The sequence below is a fragment of the Coregonus clupeaformis genome, chromosome 5 (assembly GCF_020615455.1).
Source record: "Coregonus clupeaformis isolate EN_2021a chromosome 5, ASM2061545v1, whole genome shotgun sequence".
Classification (NCBI taxonomy): Eukaryota; Metazoa; Chordata; class Actinopteri; order Salmoniformes; family Salmonidae; genus Coregonus; species Coregonus clupeaformis.
The window spans coordinates 37,827,574-37,850,200 of record NC_059196.1 but is presented as its reverse complement, the minus strand read 5'-3'; the positions used below and the strand labels follow the sequence as shown (position 1 = coordinate 37,850,200).

The following is a 22,627-nucleotide window of genomic DNA, read 5'->3' as shown; positions in this document are numbered from 1 at the left end:
CACGCGCTGATTGGTTCTCCACAGCCCTTCCTGTAAAACAACGCACACTTTTTATTTCAGTACCTGTCGAGGCTATCAATGTAACATTTTTGTATGCCCGGAATGGAGTTTGTCTGTGAGAGATATCGTTTTTGTATTTTTTTTGGCTAAATAAACCTGTTGATGCTTTAGTTGTTTCGTGTAGAACGCCACATAATTGCTTGGCATATTATAACTAGTTGGGAATTGTAGTTTTTATAGTTACTATGCCTTTGCCACTGCCATAATTGGAGATGTCAGGAAAAACTACAACCGTCAACCCGTTTGGTGGCCAGCTGAAAAAAACATTTCCCAGCCAGTCTGATTATGCAGAAAACTTCCGTCTTTGAATGAGAAGAGAAAACACACGACTAGCTAGCTAATGCTAGCCACGGCAAATGAACCTACTTCGGTCTAAATAAGCAATCTGCCACGGTGTAAACAGGTATGTAGCTAAAGGCAACGTTACTATTTCACCAACTAACGTTAGCAAATAGTTGTTGTTTAGCTAGCTAGCTAAAATAGTGAGCTAAGTTAGTTAACGTTACCTGTTTAGGTAGCTAGCTAGTAATTTAGCGCATTCACTCACATAGCTAGCTACCTAACGTTACCTGGACGATGATTCCTACAAATTGCCTGCTATGGTAGCTAACTACTATTTAGAAATTCCCCTCACTGTTATTGGAGGATATCTAGCTAGCTGGTGATCATAGATAGATGTGTGTCGGTGGATTAGGACAATGAAATTATTAACTACAAGCAACGAAACTGTAGCTATTACATAGCTAAACTAACGTTAACTAGTTAATCTTAGTTGTGTAATTGAAGTTATCCCACGGTTCTGGCATTGCCAGTGTCAGGTGATACCCAGCTTGCTAAAATAGCTAGCTAACAATCGACGAAACTTGTTTACATAGCTAAGCGCTAGTTGGCTAATTAGCCTTGGTTCAGCTAGCTAACTGGTTGGCTATCTCGACAACGCTACCGATTCCGTCAATGTCGCAAGGTAGCTGCTAGCTAGCTTGGCTAGCCAGTCTCAGTCTGTCAAGACGGGACACACTCTTTTCACGCCACTTCTATACAATGTGATTTTCGTAACAGGTTAGGAGAGCATTTTCCTAACCTTAACCTGCTACGAAAAAGTCACCTCGGTATCGAAATGGCGTGAACTTCGTTAGCCCTGTCAAGACAGTCACGCCGATTCTGTTGTAAAACGTTTCTTCAACGGAGCCGAACGAAACGAGTAGGGACCTTATGTTACCTGAATTTGTCCCATAGAAACTCTCGTGTTTGGAATAATAATTACACCTCAATTTTTATCAAACGATGGCATCATTATAATGAAATGTAATTAGCTAATATGTGGCAGTGTAACGTTACTCGAGTCAAGACACTAACCAGGCAGGTAGCTAGCTGTATGGGGTAGCTACAGTACAAGAGGTGGTACTGGTGGATGGGAATTATGGAGAGAGACATCTGTTGTTATGTTGTAGCTGCTGTAAATTTCTCCATAGCAGTTGACTTATCTGATCAGTCAGCCGTCCATGCGCCTTACTATGTGGACATAAAATTAGGTATAAAGGCCAGTAAAAAACCTATTAATTTTACAATGTGATAATGCATGACTGCCTGAAATAACGTCTTAATGGACTTAGATGTATAGCTTGGTCTTTGTACCATGACAGACAGACAACTGAGACAGTCGTTCTTAAAAGAAGGGCCTTCCTCCATCCTGGTCTGAAATGAATAAGGGCGGCAGGTAGCTTAGTGGGTAAGAGCGTTGTGCCAGTAACCGAAAGGTCGCTGGTTCTAATCCCCGAGCCGACTAGGTGAAAAATCTGTCGATGTGCCCTTAAGCAAGGCACTTAACCCTAATTGCTCATGTAAGTCGTTCTGGATAAGAGCGTCTGCTAAATGACTAAAATGTAAATTTAAAAGTGATGTCATGTTCTTAAGGCCCAGTAGCCCTTCTAATCAGTGTATATATCCTTCAATAAAGTTGGCCAGATAATAGGCAACGGAGAGAAGCATAGCGTCAGGTAAGAAAGAAGGTGTCCAATACGTTTCCTTTCCTCAGCTATTGTCCCCCACTCTTCACTGATGGGCGGAATGCGTCTAGTCTCACTATGGTGCCTTAAGGCTGCTATCAAGTTCTTTCAAATCAGTGACCATGAAGTGATTTAGTTAAGAAATGGAAGCTTGTTGTGAGCTTATTGGGAAATGGCCTAAGGCAGGGATGTCAAACTCATTCCACGGAGAGCCTAGTATCTGCAGGTTTTGGGATTTTCCTTTCAGTTAACACCTAGGCAACCAGGTGAGGGGAGTTATTTACTAATTAGTGACCTTATTTCATCAATCAAGTACAAGGGAGGAGTGAAAATCTGCAGACACTCGGCCCTCTGTGGAATGAGTTTGACACATGTGGCCTAAGGAGTCTCAGCAGTGCTCTAGGGAAAAGTTGTCCCTGTGTTCTGCTCCAGGATCAGTTTTTCCTTCCTCCATCCTGGTCTGGAATGAATAAATAGGGATGAAGCTGACCTGGGAGCAGTGCTCAGAGCAGCTTCTAGCTATGATTTTATTAACGCCCTTTAAAGATACTGCCTGCCTGGCCAGAAATAGAAATGTCACCTTTCGTCAGGTGGGGCTGAGTCATGGAAACGCAATGACGTAAGGAAAGAAACCGTCACTGTTAGGCTACTCAGACAGTCAGTCAGTATCTGCAGAACAAGGGCAGCATTGACACTCCCTCTCTGGCCTGTAACTGCATCCAGTTACACAACGTGAGGTGCCGTCTGGTAATGGCCCAGGGTGACGTCATACACTAGATAATGCTGCTGAATGTTTCAGTCAGAGTAGGAGGAAAGAGAACCGTAGCATGCCTTCCTGGAAGCACAGGTGTACACAGGCAGGGCAGGTGTATGGTAGAGATTAGGGTCTGTCTCTCTCCACACCCACCGCCCGGCCCCACGTTTGACTTTGAACCAGAGCCAGATGGAATGTTTACCTGGTTATATAATGTCATCGCCCTCCAAGGCTAGATGTTGTTTGTTGACAATACTAGGACAGAAAAACAAGGCCTAAATTTAGACCTCAACCAGAAGCAATGAAAGTAGCCTAAATGAGGTATTTTAGTGATAAAGTAGGCCTTGGAACATTGGATTGTCTTTTCTGTCCTTTACCTCCCATTCTATCCCACATACCCTTTCTTCCCCCCGCTTCTCTCCTCAGGTCCTGCCCCCCAGCCTTCTCTTCTCTGAGTGTAGTAGTGAGTGAATGAGGCGAGCCCTGCCCCTGTAGCAGCCTTCACTCCACACAAACATACAGACACACACACACACATACAGAAACGTTGGCCTCTGGACGAGGATGACAATGGAAGAGATGAAGAATGAAGCAGAGACTACCTCAATGGTTTCCATGACACTCTACACTGTGATGTACCCCGTCTTCCACGAGGTAAGGAGGAAAGGATTTGGTAAAGACGGTATGTAGTGTTTCTTGAATGGGGCATGTGTGTGCTATGGTCTTTAAGGTTATATCCAGCCACAGCAGAAATAACACAGATTTAATTACCCTTAGAGACGAGAGAGAGTGTGGTTGGAATGGAGAAATAGGGACAGGGCTCTATAACATCTGTGTTGTGGACGGAATCACGGAATCCAGACATTAAAACAGAATTCAGCATTATTCAAAAATGTATTGATGAACTAAATGTATTGAATTTATTTGAAAGATTATCATCAGGGATTCGTACTTTCCTTCAACTTGCTGAAGAGGCAACAGCACAGGAAGGCCTGTGTCTGCGCTTTGTGTCTACCACTTTGTGTAGCCGTTATCGATGATGCTAATGTAATGACAACCGTTTTGTTGTGGACGTAGGACATCCAATTGTGTTGATTTTCTATTAAAACAGTGTGCTTTTGAGAGTGGAAAACAGGAAAAACAAAGAGGAGAAACTGGAATTTGGGGAAAAAACAGAATCCGGCGAAAAAATGAATCTGATTTTCTAGGGCCCTATAGGTGGAAGTTGTCAGGCAGAAAAAAGAGAGTGAATGAAGAGAGGGGTAGTCACAGACCTCAGCGGGAAGAGAGGGGTAGTCACAGACCTCAGCGGGAAGAGAGGGGTAGTCACAGACCTCAGCGAGAGCAGCGGGAAGAGAGGGGTAGTCACAGACCTCAGCGAGAGCAGCGGGAAGAGAGGGGTAGTCACAGACCTCAGCGAGAGCAGCGGGAAGAGAGGGGTAGTCACAGACCTCAGCGAGACAGCGGGAAGAGAGGGGTAGTCACAGACCTCAGCGAGAGCAGCGGGAAGAGAGGGGTAGTCACAGACCTCAGCGAGAAGAGAGGGGTAGTCACAGACCTCAGCGAGAGCAGCGGGAAGAGAGGGGTAGTCACAGACCTCAGCGAGAGCAGCGGGAAGAGAGGGGTAGTCACAGACCTCAGCGAGAGCAGCGGGAAGAGAGGGGTAGTCACAGACCTCAGCGGGAAGAGAGGGGTAGTCACAGACCTCAGCGAGAGCAGCGGGAAGAGAGGGGTAGTCACAGACTTCAGCGAGAGCAGCGGGAAGAGAGGGGTAGTCACAGACTTCAGCGAGAGCAGCGGGAAGAGAGGGGTAGTCACAGACCTCAGCGAGAGCAGCGGGAAGAGAGGGGTAGTCACAGACCTCAGCAAGAGCAGCGGGAAGAGAGGGGTAGTCACAGACCTCAGCGAGAGCAGCGGGAAGAGAGGGTAGTCACAGACCTCAGCGAGAGCAGCGGGAAGAGAGGGGTAGTCACAGACCTCAGCGAGAGCAGCGGGAAGAGAGGGGTAGTCACAGACCTCAGCGAGAGCAGCGGGAAGAGAGGGGTAGTCACAGACCTCAGCGAGAGCAGCGGGAAGAGAGGGGTAGTCACAGACCTCAGCGGGAAGAGAGGTGTAGTCACAGACTGCAGCGGGAAGAGAGGGGTAGTCACAGACCTCAGCGAGAAGAGAGGGGTAGTCACAGACCTCAGCGAGAAGAGAGGTGTAGTCACAGACCTCAGCGAGAAGAGAGGGGTAGTGCAAGTTGTGGTAAAGGGGTGAGGGTGGTAGGGAAGAATAGAAGGAAAGAGTGAGGGACGGAGGAGTGTGGTAATTACTGTGTGTAGCACCAGTGGCACTCTGATGATGCAAAGGAGTTTGATGTTGGGGAGGCTGCTGTTTCAGCTGCACTACAGCCGTGGTCAAACGTTTTGAGAATGACACAAATACTAATTTTCACAAAGTTTGCTGCCTCAGTTTTGATGATGGCAATTTGCATATACTCCAGAATGTCATGAAGAGTGATCAGATGAATTGCAATTAATTGCAAAGTCCCTCTTTGCCATGAAAATGAACTTAATCCCCCCAAAATTCCCCATTCCACTGCATTTCAGCCCTGCCACAAAAGGACCAGCTGCCATCATGTCAGTGATTCTCTCGTTAACACAGGTGAGAGTGTTGACGAGGAAAAGGCTGGAGATCACTCTGTCATGCTGATTGAGTTCGAATAACAGACTGGAAGCTTTAAAAGGAGGGTGGTGCTTGAAATCATTGTTCTTCCTCTGTTAACCATGGTTTCCTGCAAGGAAACGCGTGCCGTCATCATTGCTTTGCACAAAAAGGGCTTCACAGGCAAGGATATTGCTGCTATTAAGATTGCACCTAAATCAACCATTTATCGGATCATCAAGAACTTCAAGGAGAGAGGTTCAATTGTTGTGAAGAAGGCGTCAGGGCGCCCAAGAAAGTCCAGCAAGCGCCAGGACCGTCTCCTAAAGTTGATTCAGCTGCGGGATCGGGGCAGCAACTTCTCCCAACCATCCAAGAACAGTAAGGCAAAAGTGATAACTAAGTGGCTCGGGGAACAAAACATCGACATTTTGGGTCCATAGCCAGGAAACTCCCCAGACCTTAATCCCATTGAGAACTTGTGGTCGATCCTCAAGAGGCGGGTGGACAAACAAAAACCCACAAATTCTGACAAACTCCAAGCATTGATTATGCAAGAATGGGCTGCCATCAGTCAGGATGTGGCCCAGAAGTTAATTGACAGCATGCCAGGGTGGATTGCAGAGGTCTTGAAAAAGAAGGGTCAACACTGCAAATATTGACTCTTTGCATAAACTTAATGTAATTGTCAATAAAAGCCTTTGACACTTATGGAATGCTTGTAATTATACTTCAGTATACCATAGTAACATCTGACACAAATATCTAAAAACACTGAAGCAGCAAACTTTGTGAAGACCAATACTTGTATCATTCTCAAAACGTTTAACCACGACTGTACACTGACTCCGCTAGTCCAGGTGTTAGTCGCACACACGACTACTATCCTTGCGGGATCAAACAATTTATTCTCATTCAAGATCCTATTTTCCCTAACCTTAAACCTTTAAACTAACCTTAACTCGTAAAACTAACCATAAAATACCCCTTTTCCTTGTGGGGACCGACGAAATGTCCCCACTTTGTCAAAATTGTCCTGTTTTACTCTCCTTGGAAGGACTCCTGGTCCCCACAAGGATAGTAAAACCAATAACACACATTCTTGTTTTGTTCAATGCTGTTTATGTGTACCAGTCTACTCTAGGGGTTGTTTGTCTGCAGTGTTAGCTAATGAGATGGTATTCCATGTATGTAGCTACTAGCTATGCTGTTTGAAGTGTTTTCATGTTGTGGTACTTAGTTCAGCTATGTGTTTTCCTTGTTTGTGAGATGTGTATATGTTAATGAGAAGATGGTATCTGTAAGAAGTGTTTTGATGCAGTGATAATGTGTTTGCAGTTGGAGAGAGTGAACCTGTCGGCAGCACAGACCTTGAGGGCAGCGTTTATAAAGGTAAGGAGATGGAGGGACAGAGCAGCGTTTATAAAGGTAAGGAGATGGAGGGGAGGGCAGCGTTTATAAAGGTAAGGAGATGGAGGGAGAGGGCAGCGTTTATAAAGGTAAGGAGATGGAGGAGAGGGCAGCGTTTATAAAGGTAAGGAGATGGAGGGGAGGGCAGCGTTTATAAAGGTAAGGAGGTGGAGGAGAGAGGGCAGCGTTTATAAAGGTAAGGAGATGGAGGGGAGGGCAGCGTTTATAAAGGTAAGGAGATGGAGGAGAGGGCAGCGTTTATAAAGGTAAGGAGATGGAGGGACAGAGCAGCGTTTATAAAGGTAAGGAGATGGAGGGACAGAGCAGCGTTTATAAAGGTAAGGAGATGGAGGGACAGGGCAGCGTTTATAAAGGTAAGGAGATGGAGGGAGAGGGCAGCGTTTATAAAGGTAAGGAGATGGAGGGGAGGGCAGCGTTTATAAAGGTAAGGAGATGGAGGAGAGGGCAGCGTTTATAAAGGTAAGGAGATGGAGGAGAGGGCAGCGTTTATAAAGGTAAGGAGATGGAGGAGAGGGCAGCGTTTATAAAGGTAAGGAGATGGAGGGACAGAGCAGTGTTTATAAAGGTAAGGAGATGGAGGGGAGGGCAGCGTTTATAAAGGTAAGGAGATGGAGGGGAGGGCAGCGTTTATAAAGGTAAGGAGATGGAGGGGAGGGCAGCGTTTATAAAGGTAAGGAGATGGAGGGACAGAGCAGCGTTTATAAAGGTAAGGAGATGGAGGGACAGAGCAGCGTTTATAAAGGTAAGGAGATGGAGGGGAGGGCAGTGTTTATAAAGGTAAGGAGATGGAGGGGAGGGTAGCGTTTATAAAGGTAAGGAGATGGAGGGACAGGGCAGCGTTTATAAAGGTAAGGAGGTGGAGGGACAGGGCAGCGTTTATAAAGGTAAGGAGATGGAGGGACAGGGCAGCGTTTATAAAGGTAAGGAGATGGAGGAGAGGGCAGCGTTTATAAAGGTAAGGAGATGGAGGGGAGGGCAGCGTTTATAAAGGTAAGGAGATGGAGGAGAGGGTAGCGTTTATAAAGGTAAGGAGATGGAGGGGAGGGCAGCGTTTATAAAGGTAAGGAGATGGAGGGACAGAGCAGCGTTTATAAAGGTAAGGAGATGGAGGGGAGGGCAGCGTTTATAAAGGTAAGGAGATGGAGGGACAGAGCAGCGTTTATAAAGGTAAGGAGATGGAGGGACAGAGCAGCGTTTATAAAGGTAAGGAGATGGAGGGACAGAGCAGCGTTTATAAAGGTAAGGAGATGGAGGGGAGGGCAGCGTTTATAAAGGTAAGGAGATGGAGGGACAGGGCAGCGTTTATAAAGGTAAGGAGATGGAGGGACAGGGCAGCGTTTATAAAGGTAAGGAGATGGAGGGACAGAGCAGCGTTTATAAAGGTAAGGAGATGGAGGGACAGGGCAGTGTTTATAAAGGTAAGGAGATGGAGGGACAGAGCAGCGTTTATAAAGGTAAGGAGATGGAGGGACAGAGCAGCGTTTATAAAGGTAAGGAGATGGAGGGGAGGACAGGGCAGTGTTTATAAAGGTAAGGAGATGGAGGGGAGGGCAGTGTTTATAAAGGTAAGGAGATGGAAGGACAGGGCAGCGTTTATAAAGGTAAGGAGATGGAGGGACAGGGCAGTGTTTATAAAGGTAAGGAGATGGAGGGACAGGGCAGCGTTTATAAAGGTAAGGAGATGGAGGGACAGGGCAGCGTTTATAAAGGTAAGGAGATGGAGGGACAGGGCAGCGTTTATAAAGGTAAGGAGATGGAGGGGAGGGCAGCGTTTATAAAGGTAAGGGAGATGGAGGGACAGGGCAGCGTTTATAAAGGTAAGGAGATGGAGGGGAGGGCAGCGTTTATAAAGGTAAGAGATGGAGGGACAGGGCAGCGTTTATAAAGGTAAGGAGATGGAGGGGAGGGCAGCGTTTATAAAGGTAAGGAGATGGAGGGGAGGGCAGCGTTTATAAAGGTAAGGAGATGGAGGAGAGGGCAGCGTTTATAAAGGTAAGGGGGAGATGGAGGGACAGAGCAGTGTTTATAAAGGTAAGGAGATGGAGGGACAGGGCAGTGTTTATAAAGGTAAGGAGATGGAGGGACAGAGCAGCGTTTATAAAGGTAAGGAGATGGAGGGACAGGGCAGTGTTTATAAAGGTAAGGAGATGGAGGGACAGGGCAGCGTTTATAAAGGTAAGGAGATGGAGGGACAGGGCAGTGTTTATAAAGGTAAGGAGATGGAGGGACAGGGCAGCGTTTATAAAGGTAAGGAGATGGAGGGACAGGGCAGCGTTTATAAAGGTAAGGAGATGGAGGGGACAGGGCAGCGTTTATAAAGGTAAGGAGATGGAGGGACAGGGCAGTGCTTATAAAGGTAAGGAGATGGAGGGACAGGGCAGTGTTTATAAAGGTAAGGAGATGGAGGGACAGGGCAGCGTTTATAAAGGTAAGGAGATGGAGGGACAGGGCAGCGTTTATAAAGGTAAGGAGATGGAGGGACAGGGCAGTGTTTATAAAGGTAAGGAGATGGAGGGACAGGGCAGCGTTTATAAAGGTAAGGAGATGGAGGGACAGGGCAGTGTTTATAAAGGTAAGGAGATGGAGGGACAGGGCAGCGTTTATAAAGGTAAGGAGATGGAGGGACAGGGCAGCGTTTATAAAGGTAAGGAGATGGAGGAGAGGGTAGCGTTTATAAAGGTAAGGAGGTGGAGGAGAGGGCAGCGTTTATAAAGGTAAGGAGATGGAGGGACAGGGCAGCGTTTATAAAGGTAAGGAGATGGAGGGACAGAGCAGCGTTTATAAAGGTAAGGAGATGGAGGGACAGGGCAGCGTTTATAAAGGTAAGGAGATGGAGGGACAGGGCAGCGTTTATAAAGGTAAGGAGATGGAGGGGAGGGCAGTGTTTATAAAGGTAAGGAGATGGAGGGGAGGACAGGGCAGCGTTTATAAAGGTAAGGAGATGGAGGAGAGGGCAGCGTTTATAAAGGTAAGGAGATGGAGGGACAGGGCAGCGTTTATAAAGGTAAGGAGATGGAGGGACAGGGCAGCGTTTATAAAGGTAAGGAGATGGAGGGACAGGGCAGCTTTATAAAGGGGAAGGAGATGGAGGGGAGGGCAGCGTTTATAAAGGTAAGGAGATGGAGGGAGGGCAGCGTTTATAAAGGTAAGGAGATGGAGGGGAGGGCAGCGTTTATAAAGGTAAGGAGATGGAGGAGAGGGCAGCGTTTATAAAGGTAAGGAGATGGAGGAGAGGGCAGCGTTTATAAAGGTAAGGAGATGGAGGGAGGGCAGCGTTTATAAAGGTAAGGAGATGGAGGAGAGGGTAGGGTTTATAAAGGTAAGGAGATGGAGGGGAGGGCAGCGTTTATAAAGGTATAGGAGATGGAGGGGGGGGCAGCGTTTATAAAGGTAAGGAGATGGAGGGGAGGGCAGCGTTTATAAAGGTAAGGAGATGGAGGGGAGGGCAGCGTTTATAAAGGTAAGGAGATGGAGGAGAGGGCAGCGTTTATAAAGGTAAGGAGATGGAGGAGAGGGCAGCGTTTATAAAGGTAAGGAGATGGAGGGGAGGGCAGCGTTTATAAAGGTAAGGAGATGGAGGGGAGGGCAGTGTTTATAAAGGTAAGGAGATGGAGGGGAGGGCAGCGTTTATAAAGGTAAGGAGATGGAGGGGAGGGCAGCGTTTATAAAGGTAAGGAGATGGAGGGACAGGGCAGCATTTATAAAGGTAAGGACCCATACACCAAATCACTCTTCATGGGGAGGGACAGGAGCTTGAGAGACAGAATAGTCCTGAGGGGTATACTAGTATGCGGGATAGAGGAGTTAGCGAGCTCACTTTTGTCAATTCTGAGTTCAATTCGAGATAACCGTTGACACAAAGAAAGACTGCACTTCTAATAGCCCATTCCCACCATAGCCTGCTGAATTTGCAGGATAACTGGCTTGAATAAGCGGCAGGTGCAGGATCAATAGCCGCCTTCCTATCGTGGATAAAGGCTGAGCTGGAATTTGAAGCTAACTGAAGCTGGTTAGCTTGAGTAGATTTAACTAGCTTCGGAGAATAATACCCTTCTGAGTGGTTCCACGGTGACTGATCTTAGATTCACATCTGATTTAGTCTTTGATTGGTAGTGTCTAACTCTGATCATTGGTCTGTGTTCTATTATCATAGACTGAAGTGTGTGTTTTGTGGTTGATTAGTAATGCCTGATGTGTGTGTCTGCATATGTTCTGTGGGTGATTGTCCAGTGTTTCCCCTATTCATTTAGCGCTGCTGCTAAATCATTGCTGCTATTCCCAAAAAAGATGTTGTTAAGCCCCAGATATAAAGTTTGTAGAAAATACAATGAAGATATATATATTTTTATTAGATCTTTAGGAACTAGCAAACACCAAAATAAAATCTAGAGTCAGGGTTAATAAACAATTCCCCAAATGTAATGGCATGGGGCCCCCATTGATTTAGTTTATGTTTGGGTCACTCAGTCACATTGCAAAATGTGTAGAATTACAGGAAATGTGCTTTAATACTCTCATCTCCATGACAAATGCTAGGGGGAAATTGTTGTCATAGACTGTTGTGTGTACTCTGTGGTTGATTAGCAGAGCCTGATGTGTGTTCTGTGGTTGATTGTCAGGCTGAGAAGGAGAACCCAGGGCTGACCCAGGACATAATCATGAAGATCCTGGAGAAGAAGAACGTGGAGGTCAACTTCACTGAGTCACTACTGCGAATGGCTGCAGACGATGTGGAAGGTGTGTGTCTGGGTCTGTCGATGTCTGCTTGTGTGTCTGTTCTGCAGTGAATAACCTAGTCCTAGAAGATGTTAGGTATTGTGCATCTGTGGACAGTACCGTCTCTCTCCACAGGATGGTGCTGTTTCTCCACTAATAATACAGCCTCTCCTCGTGTGAGACATTTCATCCCTCCAGGCTTGAATTTCTCTCCTGCATGGCCTGATTGATAGTAGTAATGAATTAATTTGCACAGAATGAGAAGCTCAGCTATAGTTACACACACACACACACACACACACACACACACACACACACAGTCACACCGGGATGTGAGGGCCTTTGCTTCTGTTTGAATACTAAATATACAGTGCCTTCAGAAAGTATTCATACCCATTGACTTATTCCACATTTTGTTGTGTTACAGCCTGAATTCAAAATTGATTAAATATCACCCATCTACACACAATACCCCATAATGACAAAAGTAAAAACATTTTAAAAGAATGTTTAGCAAATTTATTGAAAATGAAATACAGAAATCTCATTTACATAAGTATTCACACCCCTGAGTCAGTACATGTTCGAATAATCTTTGGCAGTGATTACATCTCTGAGTCTTTCTGGGTAAGTTTCTTTGCACAGCTGGATTGTACAATATTTGCACCGTATTATTACTTTTAAGTTCTTCCTGTAGATTTTCCTGCAGATTTAAGTCAAAACTGTAACTAGGCCACACAGGAACTTTCAATGTCGTCTTGGTAAGTAACTCCAGTGTATATTTGGCCTTGGGTTATTGTCTTGCTGAAAGGTGAATTTGTCTCCCAGTGTCTGTTGCAAAGCAGACTGAACCAATGTTTCCTTTAGGATTTTGCCTGTGCTTAGCTCTATTCCGTTTCTTTTTATCACAAAAAACTCCCTAGTCCTTGCCGATGACAAGCATACCCATAACATGATGCAGCCACCAGCCATCGAATACCCATAACATGATGCAGCCATCGGGTTTTCCCCGAACATAACACCTTGTATTCAGGACATAAAGTCCATTTTTTGCCGTTTTACTTTAGTGCCCGATTGCTTTGGAATATTTTTTATTCTGTACAGGCTTCCTTATTTTCCCTCTTTCGATTAGGTTAGTATTGTGGAGTAACTAAAATGTTGTTCACAGCCATTCAACTCTGTAACTGTTTTAAAGTCACCATTGGCCTCATGGTGAAATCCCTGAGCGGTTTCCTTCCTCTCTGGCAACTGAGTTAGGAAGGACGCCTGTATCTTTGTAGTGACTGGGTGTATTGATACACCATCCAAAGTGTAATTAATAACTTCACCATGCTGAAAGGGATATTCAAAGTTTTTTTTTAAATCTACCAATAGGTGCCCTTCTTTGCGACTGAATCTGTGTTTGAAATTCACTGCTCAACTGATGGGAGCTTACAGATAATTGTATGTGTGGGGTACAGATATGAGGTAGTCATTCAGAAATCATGTTAAACACTATTATTGCACACAGAGTGAGTCCAAGCAAGTTATTGTGTGACTTGTTAAGCAAATGTTTACTCTTGAACTTATTTATGCTTGCCACAAGAAAGGGGTGACTCAAGACATTTTCAGCTTTTCATTTTTTATTAATTAGTAAAATGTTTGAAAAACATAATTTCACTTTGACATTATGGGTTATTGTGTGTAGACCAGTGACACAAAATCTTAAATTCAGGCTGTAACACAATAAAATGTGGAAAAAGTCAAGGGGTGTGACTACTTTCAACCAGGCTACACTACACTGGTACCTTTTTCTAACTCACAGTACTGTGTGTGTGTGTGTGTGTGCACAGACTGCTCTGGGTGGGGCTGTTCTGGAACGCTCTCTCTCTACAATCCACCACCTCTCCTTGTTGACCTGACTGTCTCCATGGTGACTGAGGCTGTGGCTCTCTTCCTGTGTGTGTGTGTGTGTGTGTGTGTAGAGTTCATGATTGACAGGCCGGAGCAGGAGTTCCAGGACTTGAATGACAAGGCCCGGGCACTCAAACACATCCTCAGCAAGATCCCAGATGAGATCAACGACAGAGTACGCTTCTTACAGACCATCAAGTAAGTACACATGCGCTCGCAGACCTCCCAGCACACCCTCAGTGATGTGATTTAACACTTCACAAGCACACAGTTCTCCAAAAATACACTTATTCTCTTGTTCCCATTTTCTTTCCAATCAACACTACGTCTCAGGTTAGTACACACACACACACACACACACACACACACACAGCCCGCACAATTATTCTCCCCCACACTTATTCTTTCAGGGGTTGTTTCTGTTTTGGCTCACTTTGCCTGGAGGGGGGGAAAGTGAGAGGAATGAGAGCAAGTCTGAGAGTAAGAGGTTCTAGGAAGGAGGTAGGGATGGAGGGAAGGTGAAGGAGTAAGAGAGGGGAGATGGTTCAAGATGTCTGACTGCTGTTGGACTAAGAAGGCGTAAGAGAGGTGAGATGGTTCAAGATGTCTGACTGCTGTTGTAGTCATTGTCCACAGACAGGGCCTAAAATGAACACCTGACAAATGCGGGTAGATGTCTATTTCACCAGCCACGTTGGGGGGTAAGGTGTCTATTTCACCAGCCACGTTGGGGGGTAAGGTGTCTATTTCACCAGCCACGTTGGGGGGTAAGGTGTCTATTTCACCAGCCACGTTGGGGGGTAAGGTGTCTATTTCACCAGCCACGTTGGGGGGTAAGATGTCTATTTCACCAGCCACGTTGGGGGGTAAGGTGTCTATTTCACCAGCCACGTTGGGGGTTAAGATGTCTATTTCACCAGCCACGTTGGGGGATAAGATGTCTATTTCACCAGCCACGTTGGGGGGTAAGGTGTCTATTTCACCAGCCACGTTGGGGGGTAAGGTGTCTATTTCACCAGCCACGTTGGGGGGTAAGGTGTCTATTTCACCAGCCACGTTGGGGGGATAAGATGTCTATTTCACCAGCCTATCCCACCTCGCGCTGCAACACTGCCTGACTGGGGGATGTGCGCATGTGAAGAGCTGAGTGAAAGATTCATTTTTAGAAGCGCTGCGCACAGGCATAAAAGTTGGTCTAATTTACTTAAAACTAAAGTCTACTGAAGTGAAACTTTGTCCTTGTGTTTCTTGGCTATTTACATTGTTTTGTTCACAAGCTAGGTAGTTTTTTATGTTTGAGTTTCAACTGCTAGGGAAGAGAAGATAACGCCTCTACTAGTCAGACTCAATCTCACAGGTACAAACATGACTCGAGTCACACTACCATGGTAACCTCCAGCGCTTAAAGGGGCAGGTGAAAAAAAAGACTCACTTCACAATTTAATATATAATATAATAATAATATGCCATTTAGCAGATGCTTTTATCCAAAGCGACTTACAGTCATGCGTGCATAATTTTTTTTTTGTGTATGGGTGGTCCCGGGGATCGAACCCACTACCTTGGCGTTACAAGCGCCGTGCTCTACCAGCTGAGCTACAGAGGACCACGAATATACCACATGACTTCTTACTAGTAATACATTTGTTTTAGAAACATTACAAAGCATGCTCATACGGTTTTTGTGTTTTGTTGGTGTAATTTTAGCAGGGGGAAAAAATATTTTCACTGGTAAAAAAATCTGAGTGGCTGGTAGATTTTAAAATCTACCTGCCACATTGGCTGATGGACCAAAAATATAATTTTCTGCTCTGTCCACAGAGATATCGCCAGCGCCATAAAGGAACTCCTGGACACGGTCAACACTGTCTTCCGAAAATACCAGTACCAGAACCGACGGGTGAGAACACACACACAGGCCAATAAAAGACTAATGTCTTTTCTTTCTCCCTCAGCTATCAGCAGAGTTTGAGATGTACTTGTGTTTTTTCCTCTGTTATCTTCTTAAAGCGTAAAAAGCGTGTGTTGTTTTCCCAGGCACTGGAACACCAAAAGAAAGAGTTTGTGAAATACTCCAAGAGCTTCAGCGACACACTTAAAACATACTTCAAAGATGGAAAGTAAGGAAACCTCATCACGTCCTCCTTCGTGTTCTACCCTGCTTTTCTCTTCCATGGCCTGTACAATGTATCACCCATACTGGTTTACATCTGGTTTACATCTGGTTTACATCTGGTTTACATCTGAATCATGTAGAGCAGTGTTTTCCCAACTCCACTACCCTCAACAGCCCAACTCCAGTCCTCCAGTACCTCTCAGCAGCCCAACTCCAGTCTTCCAGTACCCTCAACAGTACACATTTTTGTTGTAGCCCTGGACAAAATCGCCTGATTCAACTCATCGAGAGCTTGATGATTAGTTGGCAAGTTAAATCAGGTGTGCTTGTCCGGGGGCAGAAAAAAAAAATGTGTACTGCGGGCCCGGCGTACGAGGGTGCAAAAGGGGGCTTAGCCCTCTCAGTTTTAGTTTTATGTCCCTATATAAAAATAGCAATACATTTCAAATGATTTAGTGACAGGTTGGTGCAAATCTGTGTCTGCGCTATGTCAGCACTATGGACAGAGCACGCCGAGGAGTGTTTGTGTGTAGGGAGGGCCATGGAAAGCCATTGGGTGGTTAGGTATGACTCCTTTTGGGTTTCCATAAAAAGCGGGGTAAAACGCTGCTCATCTTTGATAGGCTAAGTGAATAACGAGATCCGCCTCCTCCTGTAATATTAGATTTATAAGGGCGGGGTCAAGTTTACAGTTGAAGCTGCTTCACTCAACTCTGCCTCACGCCCCACCACTACAGAGTTTAGTTAGTTTCTTAGCTAGCTGTAAAAGGCTTCAGTGTTATTAGCCTATTTAACGCTAACCAGCTAATCTGCCACGGCTATAATGGATATCAGAAATCAAACCACCGAGGCTGCCACCAAGCCCAGCAGCGATGATGCTGCTGATCTCTGCCTGAAGAGCCCCACCCCCCTTTCCACAAGGGCCGCCAGGATAATTGCTCCACAGCCCCCTCCACCTTGACTGTTCCTGAAAATCTTGGAACAGAGGAGTCCAGGTTAGCCTAGAATCCTACCCTAGCCGCAGGTTTTTCTGTCCAAAAACGTTCATTTAATAGCAACTGGTTCACAGAAGCACTGCACTGTGGGAAAAAAAACAAGTTGTATTACGCTGCGTTCACATAGGCTGTTTGTAATAGGTGAATGACCCTATCTAGTAGCCTATATTCGTTGCTAAATAGTCCTTGCTTTACTGTGTAGGGCGCTGTCCATTGTGCTGATACAGCACAGAGGAGATGGGTTACAGATTTCGCGTCAACCTGTCACTTCAAAAGCGCTCAATGGTCTCAGTGTCTCGGCATTTTAACTTTGTTTATTGTGGTATAGCGGGATATAAGCAGAATTCAATATAATTATTTGTTTTTTTGTCTGGTGTACTGCTTAGTAGAACATGTGACACTGTGGCAGAAACGATACTTGGCATTTTCAGGGTCGTTTAATAATTCCCATTACCATTCACTGTGAAATCACATTTAGGCTTGATTCTCTGAAGCCTGACATTTTGACAGATCAAAGCACTGTATCAATCCCATTATTGCCATGGTTTCCTGTGACTGACACCGCCTGTCATGTGTGTCCCTGTCTCTCTCTGTCCCGCTTGTTTCCAGGGCGATAAACGTGTTTGTCAGCGCGAACAGGCTCATCCACCAAACCAACCTAATACTCCAGACCTTCAAGACCGTGACATAGACTGGGTTAACCACACTAACCCAGGCTTTTAACAGAGAATAGGAAACCCTTTATAAGATTCTGTTTTTGTGACTATCATTTCTAAGTCTTTGCTTCATGGGGGATCATGTATTTAGAGTTGCAGGCAGCCAGACTATAATTGCCAGAGAGATTTTTTTTTTTTTTTTCCATTGTATTTGTTTCGCCACGATCATGCTACCGCCACAGAGTATCTTATGCCAATGCACCTCTCTTTTTCTCCCTCTCTTCCCCACCCCCCTCTCTTTCTTGCACTTTCTCTCACTCTCTCACTCTGTCCATGTGAAAGCCAAAACACCGGGCCTTAATGTGGCCATGAAGGCATTCCTAAAGCAAAGTGTAAATACAGGGGCTTCTGCTTTTCTCACGTTCTAACTTGGAACAATGAGACATGATGATGATGATGATGGTGTATATTTAACAGATATTTGGTCGCAAAAATGTTCAAATAAATAGTTTAAACATTTTGGAAATATTTTAAAAGGGTCTTTTGCTTTTGTCATTTCACATGTAATATGGGCATTTCTTTTTGCTCTGTGTAACAGTGGATTTGCCATGGTGGATTTAAGGAGCTACTCTTGGTCAGTACCCGTTTCCAGCAGTCGGTTAATCCAATTCTGAAAGCGTTTTTTTTCTTAAGTTTATTAGTGAAATCTTGGAGACCTAATTTCGGATCGTGTTGCCATTGACGGCGGCTGTTATCAGCTAAGTCAAATTATTAGCCATTAATCAGCCACGATACTGGAGAGTGTGTGTGTGTGTGTGTGTGTTCACCATCAGGAGTAAGAGGTAGAGGAGTAACAAAGACATTTGGAAACTGTCATGAAACTCAAATGTTCTCTCCACCCCATCGTCTGTTTGTGTGTGTTCGTAGGTGTCATGTGTTGGAGTGATTGTTAAAGCAATTGGTGAATTACTCTGTTGCTATACTCAACATGTTACAGTGCGGTGTGTGTGTGTGTGTGTGTGTGTGTGTGTGTGTGTGTGTGTGTGTGTAGGGGTTAATTGTACCCTGGTCTAAGATAAGCTCTTCTCCGGTGTCCAATCTGAATAGACCAGAGAAACTGCCTGCTGGACACAAACACAAGCCTCACTCTCACTACGTGGTTGCTAGGAGACTCCAGGCTTTGAAAGAGAGGGATAATAAAATCAAAGAAGAGTGGGGAGTGGGGGGGGGGGGGCTTTCTTTGCCACTGTTATGGCTACTGGTGGTTGTTAACTCTCTGTGAGTGTGTGCTACGGTACTAGAGGAGTGGTAGTGCTGGTTTCAACCCTGTCCTATACTTCAACTTAGTGGTGTGAGGGGAAAGAGTGAACAAACTGAAGAAAAAATACATTCAGACACTCTCTTGGAGAAAATGGGGATCAATGAAAACTTCATTCAAACCAATGCTACATCGAAGACTTGTTGGTAGTGCCTTACGTAATGGTGTGAAAGCAGCTCTGAAGACCTCTGGACCCCTTAAGGACACCTGGGGGAGGAGACCCAGTCAGGGTGACGTGAGCAGAGGACCGTCTGACTAGGAGCTGGTATGTTTGAAAGTAGATGTATGTGTAATGTATGCATGTGTAAAAGGTATATTTGGCTTGGTTACCATTATGGTTCAGGTCAGGGTTGTGCTCAATTCAGAATTGAATTGAGAATGCCTCATAAATTCAAATTCTTGAATTTGAATTGAAGTAGTAAACAGGATACAGAATTGCAATTCGAATTAAAGGAAATATACTGAACACAAATATAAACGCAACATGCAACCATTTCAAAGATTGTACTGAGTTGCAGTTCATATAAGGAAATCAGTCAATTGAAATAAATTCATTAGGCCCTAATCTATGGATTTCACATGACTGGGCAGGGGTTCAGCCATGGGTGGGTCTGGGAGGAAAAGGCCCTCCCACTGGGGAACCAGGCCCAGCCAATCAGAATGAGTCTTTCCCCACACAATTGCTTTATTACAGACAGAAATACTCCTCAGCACCCCACCCCCCCCTCAGACGATCCCAAAGGTGAAGAAGCCGGATGTAGAGGACCTGGGCTGGCGTGGTTACACATGGTCTGCGGTTGTGAGGCCGGTTGGACGTACTGCCAAATTCTCTAAAACGACGTTGGAGGCAGCTTATGGTAGAGAAATGAACATTCAATTCTCTGGCAACAGCTCTGGTGGACATTCCTGCAGTCAGCATGCCAATTGCACGCTCCCTCAAAACTTGAGACATCTGTGGCAGTGTGTTGTGTGACAAAATTCAATGAAATTACTGTAAATGCCTCTTCTGTTCTATATTAGGTGTAGTCTATACAAATATACATCTTGCACATAAAACATCAAATATATGATATACATGCAAATAAAATATTTAGGAAACAATTGATTTTCAGGACAAACTCTTAAAATTAATGAACAAGGAAGAGAACCTGTATGTGAATATTATTTATGTTCACATAGTTATACAATGCTCAAAAAAATTAAGGGAACACTAAAATAACACATCCTAGATCTGAATGAATGAAATAATCTTATTAAATATTTTTTTCTTTACATAGTTGAATGTGCTGACAACAAAATCACACAAAAATGATCAATGGAAATCAAATGTATCAACCCATGGAGGTCTGGATTTGGAGTCACCCTCAAAATTAAAGTGGAAAACCACACTACAGGCTGATCCAACTTTGATGTAATGTCCTTAAAACAAGTCAAAATGAGGCTTAGTAGTGTGTGTGGCCACGTGCCTGTATGACCTCCCTACAATGCCTGGGCATGCTCCTGATGAGGTGGCGGATGGTCTCCTGAGGGATCTCCTCCCAGACCTGGACTAAAGCATCCGCCAACTCCTGGACAGTCTTGGCGTTGGTGGATGGAGCGAGACATGATGTCCCAGATGTGCTCAATTGGATTCAGGTCTGGGGAACAGGTGGGCCAGTCCATAGCATCAATGCCTTCCTCTTGCAGGAACTGCTGACACACTCCAGCCACATGAGGTCTAGCATTGTCTTGCATTAGGAGGAACCCAGGGCCAACCGCACCAGCATATGGTCTCACAAGGGGTCTGAGGATCTCATCTCGGTACCTAATGGCAGTCAGGCTACCTCTGGCGAGCACATGGAGGGCTGTGCGGCCCCCAAAGAAATGCCACCCCACACCATGACTGACCCACAGCCAAACCGGTCATGCTGGAGGATGTTGCAGGCAGCAGAACGTTCTCCACGGGTCTCCAGACTCTGTCACGTCTATCACGTGCTCAGTGTGAACCTGCTTTCATCTGTGAAGAGCACAGGGCGCCAGTGGCGATTTTGCCAATCTTGGTGTTCTCTGGCAAATGCCAAACGTCCTGCACGGTGTTGGGCTGTAAGCACAACCCCCACCTGTGGACGTCGGGCCCTCATACCACCCTCATGGAGTCTGTTTCTGACCGTTTGAGCAGACACATGCACATTTGTGGCCTGCTGGAGGTCATTTTGCAGGGCTCTGGCAGTGCTCCTCCTGCTCCTCCTTGCACAAAGGCAGAGGTAGCAGTCCTGCTGCTGGGTTGTTGCCCTCCTACGGCCTCCTCCACATCTCCTGATGTACAGGCCTGTCTCCTGGTAGCGCCTCCATGCTCTGGACACTACGCTGACAGACACAGCAAACCTTCTTGCCACAGCTCGCATTGATGTGCCATCCTGGATGAGCTGCACTACCTGAGCCACTTGTGTGGGTTGTAGACTCCGTCTCATGCTACCACTAGAGTGAAAGCACCGCCAGCATTCAAAAGTGACCAAAACATCAGCCAGGAAGCATAGGAACTGAGAAGTGGTCTGTGGTCACCACCTGCAAAACCAGTCCTTTATTGGGGGTGTCTTGCTAATTGCCTATAATTTCCACCTGTTGTCTATTCCATTTGCACAACAGCATGTGACATTTATTGTCAATCAGTGTTGCTTCCTAAGTGGACAGTTTGATTTCACAGAAGTGTGATTGACTTGGAGTTACATTGTGTTGTTTGTGTTCCCTTTATTTTTTTGAGCAGTGTATTTCATTAATCACTTAAATGTTGTTAAATATGGGCAGAAAATACTACATTTCCCAGAATGCATTAGTTTAACCCTCAAGTTGACCCTAAAGCCTTCTAAAAGAAGCCAAACAAATGAAATGATTGGTGGAAATATAATTGGCTATTCTAAGAACTAAGGTTAAAAAAGTATATGGATGTTGTTTTCAAAGAAAAGTGATATATTCTTTGGTATTGATGTGGAAAATTTCATCCTTATACTAATCAAAGAATCAAACTATTTCAGAGTTTTTGTAGAATTAAGATAGACTTTATTACAAATACAAAGCCGAGGTGATTTGCAAAGCATCTCCCTTTTCACCTCCCAGCTCTGTTTATATAGTAATTTTCACATACATCTCCGCTTAAAGCCCCTCCCTCTTGGGTTCCCCCACCACCATCCTCAGTTTCCCCCTCTCGCCCGCTCTGCCCACTTCCGTAGTCTATGATAGCGGCTAAATTTGACTTTTATTCAGTTTAGAATCAATAGTAGTACAATCAATCAAGCCCTTGTCATGCAAAAATAATCATGTTCAGTTTAAACTCTGTTCAACACCGGCTCACCCTGGCTTGACCTGAAGATTGATTGTTGGACATGACAGGTCCACACTCCATCTCCCAAACCCAACTCCTCTTTTCCCTCCCGTCATGCTGTAATTACTCATGATTAGTCTGAACTCTGTTCAACTCTGGCTCCGCTCCCAAGACTTTGTTTAAGGAGAGAGGCAAAAGGCAATAGTCCCATTTCACACACACACACAAACCCAGTGAAAGGAATCAATTAAGTTCTTGCCCAGCAACAGAGAGTACCCATGTTTAATTCTGACTTCATGATCTTCATGTCTGTGATTAACTTTGTTTATCTAATAGTTAACTGAAAAATCTTCACCAGTATCTGGAAGTGTGACCTGTCAGATTAAATTAAACTATCCTGTTCTATGACTGAGGGGAATTTCTTTGAATTGCACTGAATTAAATTTGACTTCCTGTTGTTCAAATTCTACATCCTGTGGTGTGTGTGGCCAATTCAATTAGATTTTCAACTCATGAGTTGAATGGAAGTCAATTCCAAAATTCAGAATTGAGCCCAACCCTGGTTCAAGTAGACAGTATTGCTGGAAGGATCACCTCACCACACTACTACTGAAGCCACACTGCCACACCGATAGTGTGCTTTCATTTATTCACAGATTTAAAGGCCAAGTGCAGTTTAATGTGATTTTACTATATTTTATACATTTCCACACTGAGGTTGGAATAATACTGTGAAAT

General features: G+C 45.0%; 1 protein-coding gene and 1 long non-coding RNA gene across 3 annotated transcripts; one reads left to right on the top strand and one right to left on the bottom strand.

Annotated features, from left to right (window-relative positions):
• The first annotated feature begins 342 nt into the window (after positions 1-342).
• Positions 343-17,801, top strand: LOC121566932 (programmed cell death protein 10). Its single transcript, XM_041876860.2, has 8 exons — positions 343-463; positions 3,247-3,474; positions 6,805-6,858; positions 11,517-11,634; positions 13,578-13,704; positions 15,328-15,406; positions 15,544-15,626; positions 17,227-17,801. The coding sequence occupies exons 2-8, from the start codon at positions 3,385-3,387 to the stop codon at positions 17,306-17,308; spliced, it is 633 nt and encodes a 210-aa protein (XP_041732794.1). The 5' UTR covers positions 343-463; positions 3,247-3,384; the 3' UTR covers positions 17,309-17,801.
• On the bottom strand, positions 3,496-5,019 carry LOC123484221. 2 transcript variants are annotated; one of them, XR_006658438.1, is made up of 3 exons: positions 4,798-5,019; positions 4,310-4,495; positions 3,496-4,271 (listed from the first exon to the last, which is right to left on the bottom strand). It is a non-coding gene; the product is annotated as an uncharacterized LOC123484221 (long non-coding RNA). The 2 variants fall into 2 exon arrangements; XR_006658437.1 differs by lacking the exon at positions 3,496-4,271 and having other exon boundaries at positions 4,282-4,348; positions 4,379-4,495.
• Positions 17,802-22,627: the final 4,826 nt, after the last annotated feature.

Bases quoted from the DNA above. Each gene is read 5' to 3' on its own strand.
- LOC121566932 (XM_041876860.2), top strand. From the start codon at position 3,385: ATGACAATGGAAGAGATGAAGAATGAAGCAGAGACTACCTCAATGGTT. The intron at 11,635-13,577 runs GTGTGTGTCTGG...GTGTGTGTGTAG, and splicing joins GGCTGCAGACGATGTGGAAG to AGTTCATGATTGACAGGCCG. The intron at 15,627-17,226 runs GTAAGGAAACCT...GCTTGTTTCCAG, and splicing joins ACATACTTCAAAGATGGAAA to GGCGATAAACGTGTTTGTCA.